Source organism: Maniola hyperantus, chromosome 10, assembly GCF_902806685.2.
Source record: "Maniola hyperantus chromosome 10, iAphHyp1.2, whole genome shotgun sequence".
Lineage (NCBI taxonomy): Eukaryota > Metazoa > Arthropoda > Insecta > Lepidoptera > Nymphalidae > Maniola > Maniola hyperantus.
The window spans coordinates 13,428,798-13,454,953 of record NC_048545.1 but is presented as its reverse complement, the minus strand read 5'-3'; the positions used below and the strand labels follow the sequence as shown (position 1 = coordinate 13,454,953).

The window sequence follows — 26,156 nt, the reverse complement described above, 5'->3', positions numbered from 1 at the left end:
CCACCAGATGGTGGTCCTGGGATCTAGCTCCATAGTAGTTATATTATATAATTGGTTAGTAAAATAAATATTATTTAATCTTCCAGCATAATTGTGTGATCATAAGCAAACATAAATGCATTACTTTTGAAATGTGTAAAATTGCACTGAATCAACATTACAAATTTAAAAAAAAAACACAAAACAGAAACTTGCCACTAACAATTAAAAAAGCATGTATGTATTCAAAGAAACCATCACATGTTTTATTTAACACATTATAAATACATTTAAATGATTATCTATATATATATATAAAAGGAAAAGGTGACATGACTGACTGACTGATCTATCAACGCACAGCTCAAACTACTGGACGGATCGCGCTAAAATTCGGCATGCAGATAGCTATTATAACGTAGGCGTTCGCTGAAGGATTTTTCAAAATTCAACCCCTAAAGGGTTTAAATAGGGGTTTGAAGTTTGTATGAAAGTCTGTCAGTTTTGAAGTTAGAATCGCGAAATTTTGTAATATACACTTATCTAAATATATAAAAGGGAAAGGTGACTGACTGACTGACTGATCTATCAACGCACAGCTCAAACTACTGGACGGATCGGGCTGAAATTTGGCATGCAGATAGATATTATGACGTAGGCATACGCTAAGAAAGGATTTTCGAAAATTCACCCCTAAGGGGATGAAATAGGGGTTTGAAATTTGTGTAGTCCACGCGGACGAAGTCGCGAGCATAAGTTAGTTTAGAATATAAACAAGCATGTTTATAAATTCACAATTAGTTCACACAAAACAGACAAAGTGGCTATTCTATTGTACACTGTATGTTGTACACAGGTCTAAATGAATTGCTATCCCTTTCATAATGTTCCCTGCGGAAAAGGATAACACTAGATTTTTTTTTAAATAGAGATAGCGAGCAAACGAGCAGGTGACCACCTGACGTTAAGTGGTTACCGCCGCCCATGAACATTTGCAGCACCAGAGGAACTGCCGAAGCGTTCCCAGCTTTTTAGGAATTTGTTGGTCCGCCCCTTGAATAACCCTATGTTGTAGATTTAGACATGTTTAGTTACAGTTTAGTTTACAGATTGTATACAATAGAAATAGTGACAATAGTGCTAATTTGATTCTACACCAAACACAAACCAAATCAACGGGGCTAAAAATATTGCCATCCTTTTCACAATGTAGTATGAGGGAAAGAGGTAGTACGACTTTTAGTTGTACTCTGCTAGCATTTAGATTGAGCACTGCGAAAATACACTGCCTCGAAGAGTCAGTTTAAGAGATTTCGGTTCACCCTGAAAATAAGGACTAAAATCGTACTTTTGACATGACAGTTGAGTTAAAATGGCGAGTGAGTTCTCATTTTACAGACTATACTACCGAATATGCACCACTTTAGCACTAAATTTTGATGAAATCAATAAAATTAAATGTCCATGGTTTTAGTTACAAATCGGCACATTAAACATTGAACGATAAAGCATAGAAGGCGTGTTTCTAACAATTGTCATTCGAAAATAGGGGGCCACAAACTCAAATCTGTTAAACACGTAAATTGAACCAATTGACTAGCGTATATCGCAACAGGCTCATGATTGGTTCGTACTTATCCTGCGACACAGGTCGCTGCTGTGATTGGCCAACCTCAAGTGACAGTAACACTGGTAAAGTTCTTGCATTTCACGAGAGCGAGTGGCTCACGCACAAGTCATATCAGTATAAGTAAGGTAAAGTAAATGTGTGCGTTTACGAGCGATTGCTCGAGACTGATTGGTCCGACATGCACGCACACTTATGCACTGTCCATGTATTCGACCTAACCACAAGTAAAGTTCACTCGCCTTCGAGGATTGAAAAACTATACCATCAAATTGAAGATGTGTGCGGTTAAGCATTAATACACCGCCCACCACGTAAAGGTTTTGTTACGCTATAATGGAGCGCATTGAATATTTCTATGCTTTGTTGTTCACTGCCAATAAATTTGCAAGTGAAAAGCGGGTGTCACATTTGAACATACTATGCACATTCATTTTATATATTTAAATAGTTGTATAAATTACCTAAACGTCCTTTTTATAGATATTTGTATAAGTTTTAACTGAATAGCCATCATGATAGAGTTTCAATTAGCATAGTTTGGATTTGGAAAAAGCCTTTTTGTTGTCACTTTTGTTAAATTTAGGTGACCAATAAGCTTAGAGCCATTACATTACATCATTTGTAAGTGGGGTGGTCTTTCTTAACAAATTTTGATGTTTTGACAGATTATTTATTTATTTACTAGCTGATGCCCTCGACTTCGTCCGCGTGGAATTAGGTTTTTAAAAATCCCGTGGGAACTCTTTGATTTTCGGGGATAAAAAGTAGCTTATGTCACTCACCAGGTCTTTATCTATACCCATGCAAAAAATCACGTCAATCCGATGCACCGTTGCGACGTGATTGAAGGACAAACCAACAAACCAATAAACCAATAAACCAACAAACAAACACACTTTCGCATTTATAATAAGGGTACTGAGGTACTGATTTATTTTCCACACAAAAAGAAAAAACACTTACAATATTGGTTTCTTCGTGCTCGTAAGCGCTTGACGGCTTGTCTGAGCACTGCACATTCCTCTGTAGTTAATTGTTAAGATTTCTCAGTTAAAAGTTACTTGGGGATTGGAAAAAATCGGTGACTTAAGCTTATCGACAGATTACAGATAGATCGTTAAAAGTTCGGCAATTAGACGATTCAAGCACTGTCTAGCAACACTCTCCTGTGGCTATACAATCCAATGTTGGAGTGAAACTTTCGGCTGTACTGTCAAGAGACCAAGCACACACGCGATTATCAACTTTATCACTCGGCAACACAGTCCAAACTGGTTCGTCACAACACTAGCCGCACGGGCATCACTTCCACGCCAGTTTGAGCATTTTCCTCGACGCGAAGTACTTGGTGCTGTACGTGGCCACTATGAGAGCGCCCAGTACCACTGTGATGAGGAAGTAGTCGAAGTCGTCCTTGAGAAGGTCGAACGTCTTGGATGGCGCTACTCGTGTGTAGAATAGATCTGCAAACAATTTTATTTTTAAAATTAGCTTGCTGTGTAGGTATAGTACGCGGTAGAAAATAATGTACATCGATCGACCTTTAGAAAGAGACAGCGGTTTTGTAGAGCATTGTCTCTGTCCGACAAAACGTCATATAAGTATGAGTGACTCTACAAATTGCGCCCGTTTGGTGCATCCGCGCGCCAAACTAAACAAAATATAATTGAACGCTCTACAAAGTCAAAATGTCTTTTTAAAGTTCGATGTATATTATCTTCCGCCGCGTACTGTATGTTGTCTTTCCATCGAAATTGGTAACAGAAATTGAAATGTTACAAAAACATCTAGTTTGATGATAACCAGGGGAACCTGAGTGGAGCTAAGGGGGGAGGTGGCGAGCGAAGTAAGCCGGTGACCTCCGTAGCACAAGCACAAAATTGATTTTTGGGATATCAGACAAAAATGAAGAAGTACGTAAGTATTATCAGAAATTACACCCCCTCGCCGATTTTTAAGACCAGGGCGGAAGATAGTTTTTCAAAAATTTTACATAAAATAAAAACTTCACCTAAACCCGTGACTAGTACAAGACTGGTGGACTCGAGGCCCGCGGGCGCAGTGAGAACGCCACGCACTCGCTCCACAGTACGGTTGTAGTTGAGGGTCGCCTCGCCCGGCAAGGGCAGCTCCGGGGTGTAGGGCAGTAAGGCCTCGTCGCCACCGCTCAGGCCGCGCCGCGCTTCTAAGAACGCCCAGGGCATCTCGACGACTGCGCCAGTTGTGAGCGCCACTGAAAACAATACAAAGTTATTTGCATTGTAGATACAGTGGAAACTCGATTAACCGGACTAATTGGGTATTTGACTCCAATTTTTTTATTACTTTTTTTTTTTTTTTTTTTAAAGAATATTAGCCATATTAAAATGACTAATATTCCCCTTTCCTCTCCAATTAAGCGTCAGGCTTGTGCTAGGAGTAGGTACGACAATAGTGCAACGGGCGGGGTTTGAACCGTCGACCTTTCGGTTTTCAGTCCACTCCTATACCGGTTGAGCTATTGAGGCTCTAAACTGAACTCTTTACTAGCTGATGCCCGCGACTTCGTACGCGTGGAACTAGATTTTCAAAAATCCCATGGGAACTCTTTGATTTTCCGGGATAAAAAGTAGCCTATGTCACTCTACAGGTCTTTATCTATACCCATGCAAAGTCAAATCACGTCAATCCGTTGCACCGTTGCGACGTGATTGAAGGACAAACCAACAAACAAACACACTTTCGCATTTATATAAGGGTACGGATTATGAACTAGGATAAAAATAATGACGTAAAAAAAATTAATTAAATCGATCAAATAACAAAAAAGCATTTAAATATTTCTGATTAGACAGAGATAGCGATATAGAATTATGACGTCATTTTGACTAATGCTATAGTAGCTTCGTGCAGTTTCATACAAATTTTCGTTCTGCGAGAAAGGGATAGAGACCCTCCCACTCCAAAATTAAATGCCTGTAACTTTGTAAATCTTTGTTGGATTTTAATATTTTTTACAGTACAAAAACCATAGAGAATATCTTTTTTTTTAAGTTGTTTAAAATTGCTTTATGTTTTTAAGTCTGATTTTTGCGGAGCGTAATGTAAATTATTGTAATCTAGAAAAACTTTAAGTGACATTGGAATGCATTAATAATACGGCAGGGAGTGTATGCTGAGAGTCAAAAAAATTAAGCTTTGGGATGCACAGTCTCCAAGATATATCTCATCAATAAAAACTTCACTAGTGTGATTGAATTACATGCAGCGCCATCTAGTTTGTTGCGTGGAAGCTGCCGAGGTAAGCAGCTGGACAGGACTCCCGGCTGTGTCTGTGCTGCACAATATACTCACACAACACGTGTCGGTCCGTCAGCGATCGCTCAGTGATGGTGAAGGTGGCAGCGGTGGGAGAAGCAGGTAAGATGTAAGCTTGTCGCTCCACGGCCGGCGCTCGGTCTGAAGCAAACGAGCTGAAGGCGACGCCCGGCTCCAACCAACGCTCTTTGCCTTCGTATAACTCCATTGTTGCTGAAATTTTGTATACATGTTCCAAAAACTAATACTTGTATCTGTGGTTTACCAGATTTCCCTAAAAATATATGTAGTGTTTCAAACTTACACGGATTACAAGATTTATAAGGAGCGTGTTATGAGTCACTTCTCTTAGTTCGACTACGTTTTAGAGACTAATTTATAGACATATTCAAGGAGAAACCATCTTCAGGGACTCAAGGAGAAAGACACATTTCCTTGTAATCACAACAAAAGAAATTGTTGCCAAAATTTTAAAAAGTTGACACCATTATCTGTTGCCAAAATTTAGAAAAAAGTCCCCCGGGAAGATTGACGGTGCTAGTAGAGGTGACTAGTATTTACGATTATAAAGTTCAACTAGTGTCTAAATTAGTAGCTCTCGTTAAAATGAGTTTAACTCCCTTACCGATCTCCAGACGGCGATGTTTCTCGCTCCTGTAAAGGTACGCGAAGCAGTTGTCAGCGTGTACGGCTAACGGCAAAGCACGCGCCCTCCTGTGCGAAGACGCCCCTATTAGAGCACCAGATACAGCGTCCAACGCCACTGCTGTTACTACCTCTGTGGAATGAAATATGAGCTACATCAAACTACAATTCTACTAATTATAAATACTATCTGTCCCGGCTTACTCACGTGTGTAGTCGACGTTAGCCCGACTAGTTTCGAACCCATCCCTCACGGTATCACTCACGGTAGTTTAAACGCTAAAATTCTACTAATATTATAAATGTGAAAGTGTGGATGTTTGGATGTTTGTTACTCAATCACGCAAAAACGGCTGAACGGATTTGGATGAAATTTGGAATGGAGATAGATTAATTAGTATACCCTGGATTAACACATAGGCTACTTTTATCCCGGAAAATCAAAGAGTTATCTATATCAAACTCTATACTAGAGTTTATATTTCGTCTTTCTTTCGGACCTTCGTCTTCAGGCACTGAGGAATTGACGATGAGAAGACTTGACTCAATTTCCCAAAAGCTGACCAAACTTGCCGAATTCTTCTGTTGGCTTCCTCATCGAATTTGTTTCTACTTCATTGAATTATTTGGCCAAGGTAATTGCTTGTGAAACAATTTCGCCAATACGGTATTTGACAACTAGTCAAATCAGTAACTTTTTATCAAACGTCAAAACGCGCGCTTAGTATGGGAGATTCTATGAAATACCGGTGTGTGACGTCACACCGGTATTTCATACCATGCACGGCAGCATTTGACGTGCTATTTTAGTTTAATCGATAATTTAAAATGGTTATTACACTTAAAACCAACAAAGGACGTGGATTTTACGTGTTTTGGAAGACCCTCTATTTAATAATCACTGAGAAATAATTTATTTTTTATGTAGTCAAATACCCAATAGTGATAGTAATATGCATACCTTTATGCGAAGGGTCAGGTTTCTCCACCACAAACAGCACTAGATTCGGGTTAGAATACTTGTATAGTACACTGCGGTCCGCCAGTGCCCTGCCCGGGGAACGAACCCGCTCTAACCGGGACCTGGTAGCTGTGGCCACTATCTGTGCCGGGCCCGACCCGCCCAGTTGGACAGACCACGTACGCTGGGCTTCTACTGACTGGAACAATAAAGATAGCTTTAGTAAAATTCTGTACAGCAAACGGCATCGTACATTGACCTTTAGAATATGATTTCAGCTTTGGAGAGCGTAGTCTCTGTCACTCATACCTATACGACGTTTTGTCGGTCTCAACGACGGAGACAATGCTCTACAAAGCTGAAATGTCATTCTAAAGGTTGGTGTACAATATTTTCTGCCAGGTACTGTACCAAAATGGTAAAAAGGAAATGGTTCGACTCTATCCCTAGCGTGATGATCCCATGATTTTTATAAAATAATTCTCTTTAATAATGAATTCTAGCCCCATAAACTACCGCTATACAAAAAAAACCGGCCAAGTGCGAGTCAGGCTCGGTTCCGTACTACAGTCGTATTTTTTTGACATTTTGCACGATAATTCAAAAACTATGATGCATAAAAATAAATAAAAATCCGTTTTAGAATGCTCAGGTAAAGCCCTTTCATATGATACCATACTAACCACACATAATACCCATTTGATATAGTTATCTTACTTCGTATATTGAAAATACTAATTATTAGCTGTTCATGACCACAATTTAATTTTTTTTGTGTGATCTAACTCTAAATTCACAGTTTTCAGATTTTTCCCCTAAAGCCTCACCTACCTGCCAAATTTCATGATTCTAGGTCAACGGGAATACCCTGTAGGTTTCTTGAAAGACAGACAGACAAACAGACAGACAGACAGGCAGACAGACAACAAAGTGATCCTATAAGGGTTCCGTTTTTCCTTTTGAGGTACGGCACCCTAAAAATCACGTCACGTTACTACAGTCCAAGACTCTATTCTAGGTATTGATAATTTTGAAACTTACGACTCCGTTATATTTGAGCGCGTAGCCTTGCACCTTCCCTGTTTGTTTGTCGGCAACATACAAGTACAGGTTCTCCACCAGAGAAGTTGCCGAGATCGGAAATACCTGCAAATTGTACACATTAACTTTATTGTCTTGTCAGATTTGCTACAGTAAATCTAACTTGTTATTTAAAAAAAATAAAAAAAAAACTTGCTATTTAATTTGGCTGAACGGGGCGCTGCACTGTCTCAGCTTGATGCTGTATGATAATATAGTCTTAAAATAGGTTAAAACTTCGTTAGCGCGGTTCAGATTTATTGATGAAGATACTTATAGCGCCATCTAGTCTGTTCATAACTAAGTTACTAAGACGCTAGATCGCAACGCATGATTGTTGTATGATCGTTTTCGTAGGAGTGCAAGAAATATCGATAGTAGAATAGTGTCGATATGTGGAGACTGCCACAAGATATCATTGCCTGTGTTTTTTTTTAAATTTAGCAATTTACCATCAGTACATTTATACAATAATACCTAATCTGAATAAATGGTTTGACTTTAGCTGTAATCAGCTAATGTTTTGGCTGGGATTTTCCGCGCCTGTTTTAAAAGAACATACACATAATATAATACTCACTTGCACGGTCTCGTCTTCGTCCAATAGCACTAAGGCGTGAAGTTTCTCCGAGTCGGCCTGATGCAGCAGGGAACACTGCAGGATGCGAACGTCAAGTATCATCCGTTGCTCCCCAACCAAGTTGCCAGTTATTGGGTTGAGGCTTATGACGTAACCGTTGCCCGTTTCCTGTAATAAAAAGTTACATTTTATAAAGAACTAGCGCCCTTATTACTATTTTCATAGGGATCTTTATTTTTTTGAAAATATCAAATCAAAATCAAAAAAAAACAATCATTTTCGGAATCGGTTCAGTAGTTCCAGAGATTAGCCCCTACACAAAAACTTACAAACTTCACCTCTTTATAATATTAGTATCACTACCCCTATTACAAATGTCAAAGTGCTTGTTTGTTGGTTTGTCCTTCAATCACGTCGCAACCGTGCAACGGTTGAGGTTATTTTTTTGCATGGGTATAGATAAAGACCTGGAGAATGACATACTATTTATCCTGGAAAATTAAAGAGTTTCCACGGACTTTTTAAAAAACCTAATCCCACGCGTACGAAGTCACGCGTCAGCTAGTAGATAATAAAGGGGTAGCCTTGATCTGATTTCATTAGGCAATCCAATCGCCATAAATATATGTAACAGTATGTTTATACTTCAATAAAACAATCTTACCTCGTATTTGCCGACAATAGTAAGATACGCATCGTATGGCGGATGTCTGGCAGATCTTCTCGTGTACACCACAACAGACTCCGTGTCAAGGCCTGGCTCGTATCTGCTCCACAGAATTTCTCCGGAAAGATTGTCCATGCCGAATATCTACGAGTAATTAATTGATTTTGTAATGAAAAATGAACTATATAACAATCTTATGACTAATCATCTTATAACTAAATAACTAAATAATCTTATAACTATAGAACAATCTTATGAGTCCCTTTCAATCAGGTTTTCGGCCCTCTCACAGCACCATTACAGCGTTAATCAAAGTCACTGATGATATTCGTTACGCAATGGATAACAAAAAAGTAACTATTATCGCCTTGTTGGATTTTAGTAACGCCTTTAATTCAGTTGACTTTGATATCCTGCTTGGTATCCTTCGATCTCTTAACATATCCTCCCCTGCGATTGACTGGTTTCACTCTTATCTTCACGGTCGCCTACAGAGGGTGCGCACTGAAGAGGCTAACTCTGACTGGGCTTACCTCTCTGCTGGTGTACCTCAAGGCGGTGTACTATCCCCTCTTCTTTTTTCAATTTTCATCAATGAAATCACCAAAATTATTAGTTCTAACTACCACCTATATGCAGACGATCTGCAGCTCTATAGGCATGCAACACTGTCAGACTTGGATGCAGAGATAACAGCAATGAACACAGACCTAGTTGCTATTAAAAATTGGGCGGACTCTTTTGGTTTATTAGTTAACCCTAATAAATCACAGGTTATGGTCATTGGAAGCAGGCCGCTAAGAAATCGTATTGCCTTCAGTGATCTGCCTTTGGTTTCTTATGATGGCACACCCGTTGCTTACACATCCACAGCGAAAAACCTAGGATTGACTATGGATGGCAACCTCGCTTGGGCAGCACATATAAATCAGATCAGTAAACGTATGCATTATTCGATTCATTCCTTGAGGAGACTGCAGAACTTCCTTCCGCTGCGTACCAAAATTATGCTATCACATTCTCTGTTGCTTCCGATTCTCGACTATGCGGACGTCTGCTACTTGGATGCTACCGAAGAGCTACTTGACAAACTCGATCGACTTCAAAATTTGTGCATACGGTTTATATACGGCCTGCGCAAATTCGACCATATTTCCGATTACCGTCGTCGGTTAAAGTGGCTCCCAATACGCTTTCGCCGCAATTTGCATATTCTGACTGTTCTCTACAATGTTCTTAATACCTCTTCCCCTGGTTATCTACGAGAGCGATTTCAACTATCCCGCCCTCCTACTAGACCTATGCGGTCGTGTGTCTCAAAAAATCCTCTCGTCACTCCCCGTTGTAACACAGTCTTCTATAACAAATCTTTCACCGTACTAGCTACCCAACTTTGGAACTCACTTCCTGAAAATGTCAGAGAGAACTGCCACTCAGTACACTCATTCAAATACAGAGTGAAGCAGTATTACCTATCATTAATATAGAGTATTTTATATATTATATGTATTTATATTTTTCATATATTATGTATATAATTATTTATGATAAGTATAATTATTGTATATAAGTTGATTTGGGTATTTATTATAAGATATTTATGTAGTTTATTAGATTCTAGTACCGTAGACCTATTCCACTTCTTGATACGCCTTACTCACAACCTTGAATGGGAAGCTGGAAGAAATCTCTGTTTAGAGATAAGCATTTCCGATGTAACTTAATTTATTATTACTTTGTAACTACAATTTTTGGTACATGAATAATAAAAATAAAATAAAAATATATTGCTTGCACAATAAGACTGAGGTTGAACCTTTACATACATGCTACATACAAGATGTAACCAGAACGCTAGCAAAAACTTAGCGTTATTGTTATACTACCTAAACACAATCCAATACCACTAGCCGTTTGCGGGTTTGAAAAACTACAAAATGAGGCATTTTGTAGTTTTTCAAACCCGCAATGAGTAGCGAGCAAAACTCGGGTCAATGTCCCGCCTACGACGCGGCATTGACTACTCCGAGTGGCCTACTTACGCAACATTCGTTGACCTCTAGCGTCAGTCAATTTACCAAACGTTTACCAAAATATAGGATTTTTTAAATATCATATTTTGTGATATCATATCATCACGCACAACAGACGGAAACGTTTAAGTGCGGAAACCAGCCCAGAGCGAAGAAGAAGCGAAGAAGATCATATCATCAGTACTATCATGTCTTCGTTTTGGTTACACCCTGTATATACATTTTATAGCAGTTAACTGTTAGAAGTTTTTACGCTTTTTGAATTTGTGATTGTGACGTGTTTGTTGTGTTGTGTAGTGTCATGTGACGTCACAACCATTATGCGATACACAAAAACTACGGGCGGAAAAGCGCACTTTGAACTCCTTATGATTATCTCATTCATTAAAAAAAGTCAAAGTCTTGCTTTTGATTGGCTGATGGCTCGCTTACCTTCCCAGCGTCAGTGATAAGAACGATGATCTTGTGCAGGTTAAAGTAGTCCCGGACTAGTGGGTTGGTGGATTCATCGGGCGCGCCTTGTCCCTGGAGATTTTTGATAACATTCTGCAGCTGCGTGAACTGGCTGTGAAGCCGGCGCGAGAAGGCCGACCACACTGAACCTGGGTAAGTTTCAATCAATCAATCTATCAGCCTGTTTGCGTCCACTGTGCTGGACATAGGCCTTCCCTAGAGTGCGCCACCACACGATCCTCTGCCTTCCTCTCCCACCCACTTCCCGCTACCTTCTTAAGATCGTCAGTCCAGTGGGTTGGAGATCGTCCCACACTGCGCTTGACGATACGCGGTCTCCACTCCAGAACGTCTGCCCCAGCGGCCATCGGTTCTGCAGCTGGCGTGGCTTTGCCCGCTGCCACTTCAGCTGGCTAATTCGTTGAGCTATGTCAGTCACTTTGGTTCTCGGACGGATTTCCTCGTTGCGGATTTTGTCCCTCAGAGAGACACCCAACATAGCTCGCTCCATAGCACGCTGAGCGACTTTGAACTTGTGGACAAGGCCAACTGTCAGTGTCCACGTCTAGGTAAGGTAAGTTTAGGTACAAACAATTTTAACATGATGCTAAGGGATAGAATCTTCAGGCATGTCAAAATAATGTACATCGACCTTTAGAAGGAGATAGCGGATTTTTTGAGCATTTTTAGAGCACGTCATATAGTACGAGTGACAGAAACAACGCTCTACAGCAGCAACATTTAGCGATTAAGTCGCGAAAATGTAATAGAGAGACACACTTTCGCATTTATGATATTAATAAGGATTGAAAATGTATTTTACGACGAAAATTGGGCGAATTTCCCCAAAATTGTAACTATAAAATTAGAACACAAAAATTATCACAAATAGTTAATTCTATACAAGGATAAAAATATAAAGCGTGAAATCTATCTAAGAAATCTAAGTATAGAAAATATATGTATTATCACATAGGTTTTAGGCTTTTGCTAAAAGGGAACCGTCTCGTAGGTTCGCACTGGAAACACACTGCTAACAATATCTACTGTACTTACTATACACCTTGGCAGCTAAAACAAGACAATATCTTATCAGTTTTTATACAATAGTAGCGACCTGCCCCGGCTTCGCACGGATAGCTTATGACGATTTTCGCAAGGATCTCGAATTTTTTCGAAAATAAAATATAGCCTATGTTACTTAGGAAAAATGGAGCTTGCTACTGGACGAAAAAATTTCAAAATCGATTCAGTAATTCCAGAGATTACTTCCTACAAACAAACTTACAATCTTTACCTATTTGTATTATTAGTATAGATTGGCGACCACCCGCGACTTAACTCCCAATTTCGAAAAATCCAACCTTATTCCTTGTATTGGGACCCCTTCGTGCAAAATTTCAACGTCCAAGGGTTTGAGCTGGGCGTTGGTTAGTCAGTGAGTTACGACTTTTCTTTTCATTGTATGAGACGAAGTGTAGGGTAAAACACTATAAAAATTATTAAAAAAACACAGGAATTTGTTGGTCCGCCCCTTGAATAACCACATATTGCCCCATAGGCTATGCTTTTGTGAATGAGTATGTACGTACCCTCTTTCTGATCGAACTCGGACTCTATGGCGGCGTCGGTGTCAGAGACGGGCAGGTCTACGAACTCCGCCGCGACCACGTTCGCGAGCGCCTCTTCGCGCGACCACAGCAAGCGACCTGATCACATAAACCATCATGATCATGATCAACCATCACCGGCTCACTACAGAGCACAGGTCTCCTCTCAGAGTGAGAAGGGTTTTGGCCATAGTCTACCACGCTGGCCATGTGCGGATTGGTAGACTTCACACACCTTTGAGAACATTATGTAGAACTCTCAGGCATGCAGGTTTCCTTACGAAGTTTGCCTTCACCGTTAAAGCAAGTGATATTTAATTAATTAAAACGCACATAACTCCAAAAAGTTAGAGGTGCGTGCCCGGGATCGAACCCCCGACCTCCGATTAGAAGGCGGACGTCCTAACCACTAGGCTTATCACAGCTTACATCACATAAATAATTACTTTAAATCAACATTTCCTATCTGTGGCTAGTATCCGTCGGAATTGTCAGCCATGGCCAAAGTCAGTTGAGAAAACTGTTATACTGGTGCAGTAGTTTTTTTATAGTAAGTTGTACTGATTTGTACTCCACGGTCTAGAGCAGGCGTGTCACGGATATTCGCATCCGCATCCGCAAATGCGGAACATCCACGTTAATTTGGATATCCGCACCAATTAATGAGGAGCTTTTACGAATCCAGATTCATATTTGCAACAAGTAACGGCCTCGCATGTTTGTTAGTTGATATCTTCGTTCTCTGTTACTACACTGTTAGCTGAACTTACCTCCTTGCTGCATCAGATGAACCGCATCGTCAGCCCCGTTGACCAGTATCCTGCACGCATGCTGCTCTCTAGCGTGGCGCGTACACATGGCCGCCAAAATCTCCGCCTCTGGAATACTCAGTGTGGAGTCCGAGCAATGGATCTCTGCTACTTCGCTGTTGGTCGATATACTGTACGCTGATAGCTGGAAGCCCTACAAAAATAATAACAATTTTTAATGTCAGATATAAATCCATAAAAATAAAAATATTTTAAAAAACTAAAACTTAACTCCAATCAAACAATGTGGCTAATTCCTTTGTACACAATCTCTAAACTAAACTAAAATATCACGTCTAAATCTATTGCTATCCCTTTCATAATGTTGCTTGCGGAAAAGGAAAGCACTAGATTTAGACCTGTTAATTTAGTTTAGTTTAGAGATTGTGTACTAGAGAATCGGCCCTATTGTCATTTGCCTTTAAGTAGTTTTTGCCCACGATTTCGTTCGCGGTAAATACGTTATACGGTTATAGCCTCGAGTAGGTATTTCTGAATAAAGTAGCATTTTAATAGTGAAAGAATTATTTAAATCAGTTCAGTAGCTTTAGATTTTATTGATTAAAAACAAACAAATTTCCTCTTAGTAATATTATTAGTAAAAATATTAGTATAAATGTAAAAAATATATTTGAAAATGAAACAGAGCAACTAACAGTTTACATAAAATTAAGTTCAAACTGTTGAATTTACCTTTACATCATCCGTCCAAGTCTGCATCAAAACCGGTCCATTCGCACCATCAACTACAGTAGCACTGGCTATCTCATCCTCCAACTCCTTACCAACCACTTCAAAACTATTATCCTTTATCAATAGAACCTTCTTATCGTCAACTATGAAACCTGGCACTACACTGTTGTCTAAAGGCCTCAGATTACCGCCTATAGACTGTTGGAGGTTGATATAGTTGGACAATGGTTTGCTTATGATTTGTATTGCGTTGGAAGTGACATCTAGTGATAGGAGGATTTGGCTTCCCATGTCTCCTGATACGCAAGTGTAGTATGGAGCTGTTAGGATACATCTGAAAGAAAATAAAAAGATATAGCATTGATAATAAACTGGCCAAGTGCGGATTAGACTCGCGCACCGAGGGTTCCATACTTAGGAAATTTTTTCAACATTTTGCAATTATGCATATAAATAAATAAAAATCTGTTTTAGAATGTACAGGTAAAACCCTTTTATATGATACCCCACTCGGGATAGTTATCTTATTTTTAAAATTGAAAAAACTAATTATTTGTCCATGAACACATTTTAATTTTTTTTGTCATGTAACCACAAATACACGGTTCTCGGATGTATTCCTTTACTTGTGGTATAAGACCTATCCTTACTACCTGCCAAATTTCATGATTCTAGGGGTGAATTAGGAGTTTAAAATTTCTGTAGTCCACGCGGACAAAATCGCGAGTATAAGCACTAGTTTACGCCCGCGTCTATATGTATTTGAAACTTACTAATGTTAAGTCTTCTAAATTTCACTCCCTTAGAGGTTGAATTTTTAAAAATTCATTCGTAGCGGATGCCTACGTTCTGCATGCCAAATTTCAGCCCGACCCGTCCAGTAGTTTAAGCTGTGCGTTGATAGATCAATCAGTCAGTCAGTCAGTCACCTTTTCCTTTTATATATTTAGATTTATTCAAAAGCTAAGATAGGTATAGCTCACCCATCATTACTCCATAGGGCAGGTAACTTGGATGTAGCACCTCTGTTGCTCCCCGTCAGGAGGTTGTACATAGTGACCTCTAAATGCGAGCCAAACGCAGGCAGCAGGTGAACTAGCATGTTGTTCTGCACCCACCACTCTGAGTAGTCCGCTCGTTCGTCATTTTGGAGGATTAGGGACCACTCGCACATTAGGACTCCTGTAGAATCAGTACCCTTATTTCAGTACCCTTATTATAAATGCGAAAGTGTGTTTGTTTGTTGGTTTGTCCTTCAATCACGTCGCAACGGATTGACGTGATTTTTGCATGGGTTGTCCTTCAATCATGTCGCAATGGTGCAACGGATTGACGTGATTTTTTGCATGGGTTGTCCTTCAATCACGTCGCAACGGTGCAACGGATTGACGCGATTTTTTGTATGGGTATAAAGACATGGAGTGACATAGGCTACTTTTTATCCCGGAAAATCAAAGAGTTTTTAGAATTAGAAATTTCAGTTTGGCTGGTTCGGTCATATACAGCACGGTTTTCAAATCTATGTAGGTTACAGTGGTAGTCTTTGAAAGGAAGAAGTTATAGGTTGTGCAAAATGGATGCTTACAAGAAAGCATGCAGCTACTTCTGTTGAACTCAATCTCTGAAGTAAATAGACATGTCTAAATCTACTGCTACCTTTTTGATAGGAATAGCAGAACATTTAATTAGTCAAGTTTAGTTTAGAGATTGTGTACAACAGAATTAGCCACATATTGATGAGAAATTATTCCTTTATAAAAAAAGATTATTCCTCCTCCTTGTGTTGCTCCCTCATTACTAAGGATCAGGCTCTTTACTGATAACACCCTCTTAATGTTTTTCCAATGAAGCCTCTGCTGTAATGATAAGCACAGTCAACGCCAGAGTCAAGAGCTTCCTTCACCTGTGCCCTGTTTATCAAACGTTACAAGTCTTGTATTACAAGCGTTTCTCTTGTAAATTTGTGCATTTTTACAAGAATGCGTTTATCAAAACTACACTTGTAAACTACAAGCTACAAGTAATATCACTTGTAATACAAGTGTTTTTCACACTTGTATTTGTGGTTTTGTTCATCAAAAATGCCTTTGTAGCTTGTAGCTTGTAACTTGTAACGAAAAAGTTGGAGAGCCTCCGTTGACTCTTAATTTATTTTAGAAGTTGTTTGCAAGTATGATATTGTATAAAAGAATAATTAAATTATCTAGTACCTAGTAGTAAATAGGTAAAATAACTATTAAATAATTCAAAGGTGTAATTTTATAAAACTTATCCATGTTGCTCTTTTTAAATTTGACCAAAACGTGTCTTATATACATACGAGTATGCTGGCAGAATCTTTTTCGGCAGATACAAGTCCAAGTGACTGACATAGCAATAGTATCTCTTTCCACTCTGCTATTTTTTGGTCTTTAGATAATTTATCAGTAAATGCGCCAAATAAAATATCTTTTTTGTCACGAATTTCTTAATTGAAGAATAATTGTAACTTTTGAATCAGATTTCGCCATTTTTTGCGGTGTAATTCGAATAGCGAAAATTTTTAAAGTCTATCTATTTTTCCAAATTTTAAGTCTAACCTTAATTCATGAAAAATAATGTATTATTTTTAATTTAAACTTTTTATGTAGGTACTTCCTGTTGGTGTATCAAAACAGAATAAATAAAAGTAGGTAGGTAAATAAAATAAGGAGCAATAGGTTTTACAAATAGGTTATTTAACACAAAATTAAATTATTTGAAAAAAAGTTTTATTTTTAACAATAACTTGACTAGTTATGGTACCGTAATTTCTATTTTATCGACATTTATTATGATTGAAAAATTATTTTGCAATTTAGCAAAAATAAAGTGTTATAAATTAAAAATACAAGTTCTACAAGTCTTGTAAAATTCTACAAGTCTTGTGAAATTATTTGATAAACATAATTTACAAGAGTTTGTAAAAAAGTTCTTGTAACTTGTAACTTGTGAGCTTGTAGACTTGTAATGTTTGATAAACAGGGCACTGGTCCATCCAATATCTTGGGCTACATCCTATGACCTCTTTCTTTGGATCTTACTCACCTTACAAAAACTTATTCAAGGACAAATCAATTTCAATTACCTGTAGCAGAGTCCCATCCTCTCACAAGGTAAGGATTGGAGCCAGTCACCGTGGTGATCTTTTCCCCCATGTGTAAAAGCTGTATGTTGCCTGCTGATGCACTCTCAAACACATGACGCCAGACTACTTGACCTTAAAATGGAAAATCATCACCATTGTTGCACCTCACACAAAGGTGAAACTAAACCACAGAGCACTCAAACTGTATTGAGACCTTAACATATTATATATTTGTTGAACTGTCATACTGTGAAACCCATCTGCAAATCTAGATTCCTAAGGATCTCAACATCGCAATCTAATTACAGACAGCACCATCAAGGGTCTTAATGTAGATGTGACACTATACTAGGCAAATCATAAATAATAAAATGCCTTATTAACTGATCTAAGCAATCCAAACACTCATCATCAACCACTACTAAATAACCCCCCAAATAGGAGACTCCAATATTACTGAGAGATGTGGCCTAATTGTGGTTACACTTGTAATATTAGTAAGGTTTGACACAGCTAAGCATTAATTTGAAATTCAAGTCATTTACATAAACTGTCCAAAGTCCAAGTGAATAAATAGTATTTTCATAACTTACAAGATTAGTTCAAACATCATTTAAGTACCTGAATAGAGTAACTTGCAGTAGACATACCATATTCTAGTGAAATTGTGTATTAAGTTGTAAGCTGTGTATTACTATCGTATAATCACTTTGCGGCATAAATGTGAGCGAATTGCTGGTAAAACAGCATAAATTTCCAGCCGGAAATCATTAATAAAGCTATGTTTACCTGTCTTCAAATTCAAAGCGGCCAAAACGTTCTCTTCCGTGGCGACTATGATTCTTTTCGCTGTAGATACAGTGTCGAACTGTGCAAACTTTATCCGCCCTACATAAGTTTGTCGCCTGAAAGAAGGTTCTTCAATTATTCACCAAAGTTGTGTGAAGACGTACAACTACCATAACCTTAAAACTATAAATTACCAATCGAATTTTCCGATTTGATCCTCGTAAATGCACAATGAAAGATTAATTAAACTAAAAAACACAATAAACCAGTTCATATTGTTTATAAATTTTAGTAAGCCCAAAAAATTGGGCTTAAAATTATGTGACAGCACCCCCATTTCTGAAATGACTGACCATAGACCACATATATTAATTATTAATCGTGAATTAATCTATGCCATAGACTATATGTATGACAATTGAATTTTCTTAATGTGTACTCTGTGGCGCAAACTAGCACAGATAACATTAATGTCACATACTTACGGTGAACATGGGTAACTTTAGAAACTAGTCAAACATTGTATAACGCGTGTTTAACTTTTTGTGTCGTCACACGCCATTTTAATTTTTTGTGTCAAATTTTATTTAAAAAGTACGATTTTAGCCCTTATTTTAAAGGTGAATGGGTAAACCCCGTACTTTTGACATGACAGTTCATTCTTAAAATGCCGCGTGAAAAGTCATTTTGTACGGACAATAAATCGTGGCGTTGTTGGTACAACTTTAATAACTATGTAAATTGTATAGGTTCTATAATTATTTATTATTGAGATAATAGCACAAAATTAATAATCAAATTGTGTGCACAAAAGTCTGATTTATAAGAATCTATGGCTATAATTAATCTTTTCTTCTTAAAAACCCCCGCTGCTGTACCAATGTTACCCGTTTCTACTGCACTCTTAGCATTTTGACCTTTTTCCTTGATAATTAACAACATGGCAACATTATCATATTTTGAAATTTTAGCGCGCATGGCGCATTCAGTTTTCAGAACCGTAGTGATTATAATATTATTCTCTTTGGTTTTCAGAGACGTGCAATGTGCATTGTGAGCGCGCTTTTTAAAATTATGTTTAAATTGATTTTAAAATAAGTTAGCGCGCATTAAAAATATTATGATTACATTTTAAATAATACCTATGGCAAAGGTGTTCATAATATTTTTAGTGCTGATATTTTTTGTTTTAAAGTATTCAGTTTTACTTTCATGTACCTACCTACTCAAGAAGTCACTTGATATTTTAAAAAAACTGATCAAGGGCGGGTCAGACTCGCTCACGAAGGGCTCCGTACCATCGCACAAGATATTTTAATATTTTTATGTACACTGCAAATTAATGACACCTGCGCCATTTATATGTGATTTGGTATTTTTCTTTTGTGAACACGTTTTTTTTAAAACCACAAATTCACAGTTTTCAGATTATGTCCCTTACTTGTATTGTAACACGCTACTTGCCAAATTTCATGATTCTAGGTCTACAGGAAGTGCCCTATAGGTTTCTTGACAGATAGACAGACAGACAGAAGTGATCCTATAAGAGTTTCTTTTTCCTTTTGAGGTACGGAACTCTAAAAAGCGTGTTAAAATAAGCAGGCAACTGCAAAAAGCGGCGTCGGCGTCCGTCCCCGTCATGACGAAAAAAGTTGACGCATAGGTACCTACTGGAAGCAAAAGCCGATGTGTGTTAGTCTAAGTATATCTAAATATATAAAAGGAAAAGGTGACTGACTGACTGACTGACTGACTGACTGACTGACTGACTGACTGATCTATCAACGCACAGCTCAAACTACTGGACGGATCGGGCTGAAATTTGGCATGCATATAGCTATTATGACGTAGGCATCCGCTAAGAAAGGATTTTTGAAAATTCAACTCCTAAGGGGGTGAAATAGGGTTTTGAAATTTTGTAGTCCACGCGGACGAAGTCGCGAGCATAAGCTAGTTATGTTATAAGTCCCGCATATTGCTCATCGAAATGACGTCATTTTAACGTCAGCCGAAATAAAAATATACCGAAACTTCAGTCAAGTGCTGACTTATACCTTTTCACGGGCATCTATCCCAGATCCAGGCATAAACCACATTTAGCTCGGAAAATCAAAGAGTCAATAAAACTAAATCCATGCAAGCAAGTCGCGGGCATCGTGTAGTTTACGATAAGTTTACTATTCAATTAATAGCCCTTAAATATTTACCTATTTACTTATCATCTAATTACCTATATTGCACGTTAAATGAATCCGACCAACTTTACAAAAAAAATTGTAAAAAACAAACAAAAAAAACAGAACGCTAACACTTAGCTCAGTTATTAAAGTCTTAAATTAAAAGCGCGATCAAAAAAGTATAATTAAAACGCTTCCGTCGATTTAAAGAGCGATTCTTCCGCTGGCTCGGTGCCTAAGTGGACGGAATGTACCAGCTAGGGATGGGACGAGTAAATCAACCTAACCTAACCCTGACCTAACCTAACGTGTATAAAGTTTTTGACATCTGGATTTCTGTCTAACTAAACTTGGTATAGCAGGAATACCTGGTACCTACATATAAATGTACTTGAGTATAGGAATGTAGGTACCTTTTTTTTAACGCAGGGCAATGCGTTTACGCATCCCCCCTCCTGGAAGCCAGCCAGCTTACCAGCCAACCAACTGGAGGGAAGGTGTGTGGGACTCGCCGGCCGAGAGGTGACCGGAATACCCACTAAAACCCAGCGGCGCTCCTGCGCGTCGCCTGGTGACTGGGTCACGGGAACACCGAAGCAAACCACCGCGACCCAGCCAGCGATATCCCTCCACCGGGGACCCCGCTCACGAGATCCCCACACCGCACGTCTGAGGCGCACCGACGAAGTGAGTGCGCCTCCCGACCCGGGACCCAACGGGCGACAACTGCAGACTCCGCGCACGTAGCCCGCGTCCCATCCTCCGCTTCGTCCACTGTACCCTCTGCTAGTCAGAGGGACACGCGTAGAAACCTCCACCCTGCCAGGTCATTAGCCATGGCTAACAATATCCCCGAAGAGAGATTATTAGCCATTACCGGAGTGCACCGGCCCGAATATTCTTCCCCTCGGATGCCCGATGCATCCAAAAGGGACCCAGCACGCAGGCACACTGGAATGTTACCTGGCTGGCACCCCATAAGAATGTACCTAGGTACCACAGATTACTAGGTACCTACCTATGAAGCAATTTTTAAATTAGCCATTGTGAATTTTGTTTGTTGTTATAGCAGCAATAGAAAATGCATATAGTGAAAATTTCAACTCTCTACCTATTACGTTTCACAAAAAACAGCCCGCTGACAGACAGATGTATGGATGGGTGGATGGGCGGACGGACAGCGGAGGCTTAGTAATAGGTTCCCATTGGCACCGTTCGGGTACAGAACCGTCAAAGGGAGCAGCACTTTTTTTAGGCAAGATCCTAAAGTCAAAAACCGGTAGAAAGCCAGTGTGAGGTAGATAGTAGCTAGCGAGAAAAGGTATAGCGGAGCATCCTCAGGATGTGTAGATCTTACAATCCATAATTGTAAGGTCTTCATCTCCTGAGGCTGCTCCGGTGTCAGGGGCGAAACGTACGTCGAGTGTATTTTGGGATTTATGTGGTGCTGCGTGGTGGTGGTGCGTATTGCTTGCCAGGTGGCTGGTTTTCCCCGCATGTTTAGCAGTGGGAGGGTGGGCGGTGCATTTTGCACCATACAGGTTCGATCTGTTTCAGCGGATTATAGCAATTTAAGCTTTTGGTTCATTGTATAGTTGTGATTGTAATAATAAGTAATTAATGCAGGTTTTTCAGAATCGACCTCAGCTTTACAAATAAATTGACGGGACCTCACTAGTAGGCGCAATCTGAGAGGTCGTTTTACACGCACCTGGATATGTACTTCCACTCCAGTGAAAGCGGTCTAGGCTAGCGCGGCCCTTAATTCTTATGCCTTTATATTATAATAACTGGATTGTATTAATAACTAGACCGCCTCCCACCCCACATCCCTGCACAATACTGCATTTTGTGCAAGGGTCACCGATTCATAAGATTTCTTTTCATATGCACCCTCGAATATAGAAAAGCTAGATTTCTATCAATTGATATTAAGAATAACTGCTTCATTTATCGCTATATAGACACTTATTTTTAGGGTTCCGTATCTCAAAAGGAGCTGTTTTAGTCACTAGCTTATGCTTGCGACTTCTTCCGCGTGGACTACACAAATTTACAACCCCTATTCACCCCCTTAGGGTTTGAATTTTCAAAAATCCTTTCTTAGCCGATGCCTACGTCATAATAGCTATCTGTATGCCAAATTTGAGCCCGATCCGTCCAGTAGTTTGAGCTGTACGTTGATAAATCAGTCAGTCAGTCACCTTTTCCTTTTAAATATTTAGAAGAAGATTTCGTTGTCTGTCTGCCGTGACTGTCAAGACTTGGGAATGAAGATCTATAGGGTACTTCCCGTTGACCTAGAATCGTGAAATTTGGCAGGTAGGTAGGTCATACAGCACAAGTAAGGGAAAAAATACGAAAACCGTGAATTTGATATCACATCACAATAAAATAATTAAAATGTGTATCATGAATAAATAATTAAATCACAATTTAGATCTCGCTGTCAGTCATTAAATTGCAGTGTTGCACATAATTAATGATTAAACGAACTTACCTGTACGTGAAGTTCTATCATAATTATACGAAGTGCTACGTCCGAAGAATTAGTAACGTCAAGATATTATTTTATATCGGTACGGAACCCCTTGTGTGCGAGTCCAACTCGCACTTGACCGATTTTTTATATTTTTTATGTCTCGAGAATGCAGACGAGCTGACTTATTGTTCGTATGAGTGAATCTGATCTGTAAATTATTTCCGCTGTATTGTTCACAGTCCCCTTTATAACGAAAAGTAAATCGGAATTGTTGTTTTTGATTTCAGATTTACTTTTATTAGTTATTAGATGATGCCCGCGACTTTATCCGCGTGGATTTATGATTTTGAACCGTGAAAACTCTTTGATTTTCCGGGATAAAAAGTTGCCTGCGTCAATTTCTGGGACGCAAGCTACCTCTGTACTTACCTATGTAAATGCCATCGGGCGAGCGGTCGCTGTGCGAGTGTGCGGGGAGTCCCCATTCCGATTGCCATCTTGACCTGTCGCGTTCTATAGGTACCTACATATTTTTAAAAAATCTCGCATGTCGAATATACAGTAGGTACAGTACTTACCTACTTACTTATTTTACAAAAAATATACTTTCCTACTAAATAAAGGTAAAGCAAGTTTTATTTTTGAAACAGTACCTACCAATAAAACGCTAAAAAAATAAGTAAGTAGGTACCTAGGTAAACTAAGTACAAGTACTAAATAATAAAAACAAAACAAAAAATTATTACTCTGTAACATTAAACCTATAGCTTCATAAAAAAAATCCATTTTGTCTCAGATTAAAGCAAAAATCTAAAAATAGTTGTAAGTCTAAAGCTGGTTTTACACTGTTCCATATTCATCCGTTACAATATTCAACCATTCGTTCTTCTCACAAGTATGTACTTAGATAAGTATGACAAAAAATAAAAATGCAAGCAACCGCCCAATTGTTTTTTTTTTTTCAAAAACTAAAAGTTTATTTGAATTTAAAAAAACTGTTCTATTGTCTACTTACCACCTCAACTAAAATATATTCGTCCTCAAATAAAGTACCTAATTATTTATATCTGTCTTTCTATCTCGACCCAGCTTCAATTCCACTTTGAAACTGCACTTCAATCTTCGTGTAGAGTGTAGACCTATCCTAACAGCATCCGGAGGCTGCACAGCGCAGCGGAGCCTATTCATTATCTGAACGGTCGGTCACAGGCTCATTCTATGCTTTATTACGACAGCAATAAGAGCTAACTTGGCTTAAACAGGACGCTAAAGACGCCTAAACGTGTGTAAAATATTTAAAGGATCTCGTATGTAAGCGCAGACGTGTAAAATGTACGCCGCGAGAAAAAATAAACACCCTGAAAAGTGAAAGGGGTTAGGTCAAGCGAAGTCCACTAGCTACAAAACTTGCAGAAGTCAGCTCTGGCAAGTCACTTGTCACAGACGTTTGTCCAGGTACAGTTCTTGCAATTCACGAAGGCGAGTGGCTCATGCTTGTGTTTAAGTCGTATCGGTATAAGTAAGGTACAGTGCATGTGTGCGTTTGCGAACGCTTGTTCGCGACTGATTGTGTATAATGTGGTAAATTAAAACTACCTGACTATTCATAAGCACTTGTAAAAAGTTTACATGAATAAAAAAACATTCTATTCTATTCTATTCTTTTGGTCCGACATGTACCTACACACACTCGCAATGCCCACGTATCCGGCGTAACTACAAGTAAAGTCCACTCGCCTTCGTGAATTGCATGTACTGTACATAAGAGAGCGAAATACCATTAACTCACTCACTGGCTGACTTTAATCACGATATCTCAGGAACTACAAAGCCTACAAACTTGAAATTTAGGAAGTAGATTTCTTCTAGGGCTTATGCATCATCTAAGAAAGGATTTCACATTATTCCACCCCCAAGGGAGTAAAATGGGGGTTGAAGATTTTATGAAAGTCGTGCAGTATGAATGGCCATAGTAATATTATATATTATGGAAATGGAATCCTATATTAATATAATATAAGATTCCATACCTAGGTATATACATAAAAAATCTATCAAGTGCGAGTCGGACTTCGGGAAGGGTTCCGTACCATCGCTTAAGAAATAACACTTTAATTGTTTTTAATTTTCATGGTAACAATTTTCAAATTTTTAGTATTGGGTATTTGTTGTTATAGCGGCAATAGAACATACACTACACATACTGTGAAAATTTCAGCTCTCTGCCTATTATGGTTCACGAGATACAGCCCGCTGACAGACATACGGAAGGACGGACGGACAGAGGAGTCTTAGTAATAGGGTGTCGTTGGCACCCTTTGGGTACGGAACCCTAAAAAAAGGAACTCTTAAAATGAGACTAAGTGAGTGGGTAAATGAGGCCTTTTACAGCAGGAAAATTTCTTAGTGGGCAATTAGAAATTGTACGCTAACGAAGTCGCGCGCAACTGCTAAAACTAATAATAAGTAGCTGCTAGTATAATAAAATACCTATGTGGGACGTGAAATAGCGCGAGTTGACTGGCTTTCTAGTATATCCTTAAACTAGCTTATGCTCGCGACTTCGTCCGCGTGGACTACACAAATTTCAAACCCCTATTTCACCCCCTTAGGGGTTGAATTTTCAAAAATCCTTTCTTAGCGGATGCCTACGTCATAATAGCGAGTTGCATGCATAATTTCAGCCCGATCCGTCCAGTAGTTTGAGCTGTGCGTTGATAGATCAGTCAGTCAGTCAGTTAGTCAGTCAGTCAATCAGTCAGCCACCTTTTCCTTTTATATATTTAGATATTATAAAATACATATATTTTAAGTACTTACTTAGTTTAATATCCACGCCAAAGTGCTGTCTCCTTGTCTCCCTCATATTTTCTGCTCGCGAATCATACATATTGCGCAGCTCGAGTTATATTTCACGTGCCTAGTAGGTAGGTATGGTTATAGCGATCCCGGCGACTGCATTGAAACACTGCAATGCCGGAGTAGTGCAGCTTTCGTTCGTTAGTTTCTTTTTTGTGCCTCGTTACTTGAACCCGGGTTAAAAGGCCCGCACTAACCTTTTTCTCGGCTAGAACTGGGAGTCAAAGGTTCACGTTTAAGTAGGTGACTATCTAATGATAGTGAACTAACTACTTATGCAACCTTAGAATGCAACCAGAGATCTTA

The 26,156-nt window shown here is 39.0% G+C and overlaps 1 protein-coding gene across 3 annotated transcripts; it reads right to left on the bottom strand.

The window, feature by feature from the left end:
- Positions 1-554: 554 nt before the first annotated feature.
- EMC1 (ER membrane protein complex subunit 1) lies at positions 555-18,671 on the bottom strand. 3 transcript variants are annotated; one of them, XR_011237244.1, is made up of 18 exons: positions 18,527-18,671; positions 18,333-18,448; positions 17,544-17,675; positions 15,421-15,619; positions 14,438-14,771; positions 13,706-13,898; positions 12,918-13,034; positions 12,382-12,396; positions 11,305-11,474; positions 8,837-8,983; positions 8,173-8,340; positions 7,554-7,658; positions 6,513-6,711; positions 5,532-5,684; positions 4,943-5,119; positions 3,621-3,842; positions 2,573-3,072; positions 555-1,302 (listed from the first exon to the last, which is right to left on the bottom strand). XR_011237244.1 is itself a non-coding variant. In XM_034972709.2 (17 exons), the coding sequence occupies exons 1-17, from the start codon at positions 18,667-18,669 to the stop codon at positions 2,912-2,914; spliced, it is 2,751 nt and encodes a 916-aa protein (XP_034828600.1). In that variant the 5' UTR covers positions 18,670-18,671; the 3' UTR covers positions 555-2,911. The 3 variants fall into 3 exon arrangements, 2 of the variants coding, with proteins under 2 accessions (XP_034828600.1, XP_034828601.1); XM_034972709.2 differs by having other exon boundaries at positions 555-3,072; XM_034972710.2 differs by lacking the exon at positions 12,382-12,396 and having other exon boundaries at positions 555-3,072.
- Positions 18,672-26,156: the final 7,485 nt, after the last annotated feature.

Bases quoted from the DNA above. Each gene is read 5' to 3' on its own strand.
- EMC1 (XM_034972709.2), bottom strand. From the start codon at position 18,669: ATGGGGGTGCTGTCACATAATTTTAAGCCCAATTTTTTGGGCTTACTA. The intron at 8,341-8,836 runs GTAAGATTGTTT...TTTTTATTACAG, and splicing joins CTATTGTCGGCAAATACGAG to GAAACGGGCAACGGTTACGT. The intron at 3,073-3,620 runs GTGAAGTTTTTA...AATTGTTTGCAG, and splicing joins TGTACTAGTCACGGGTTTAG to ATCTATTCTACACACGAGTA.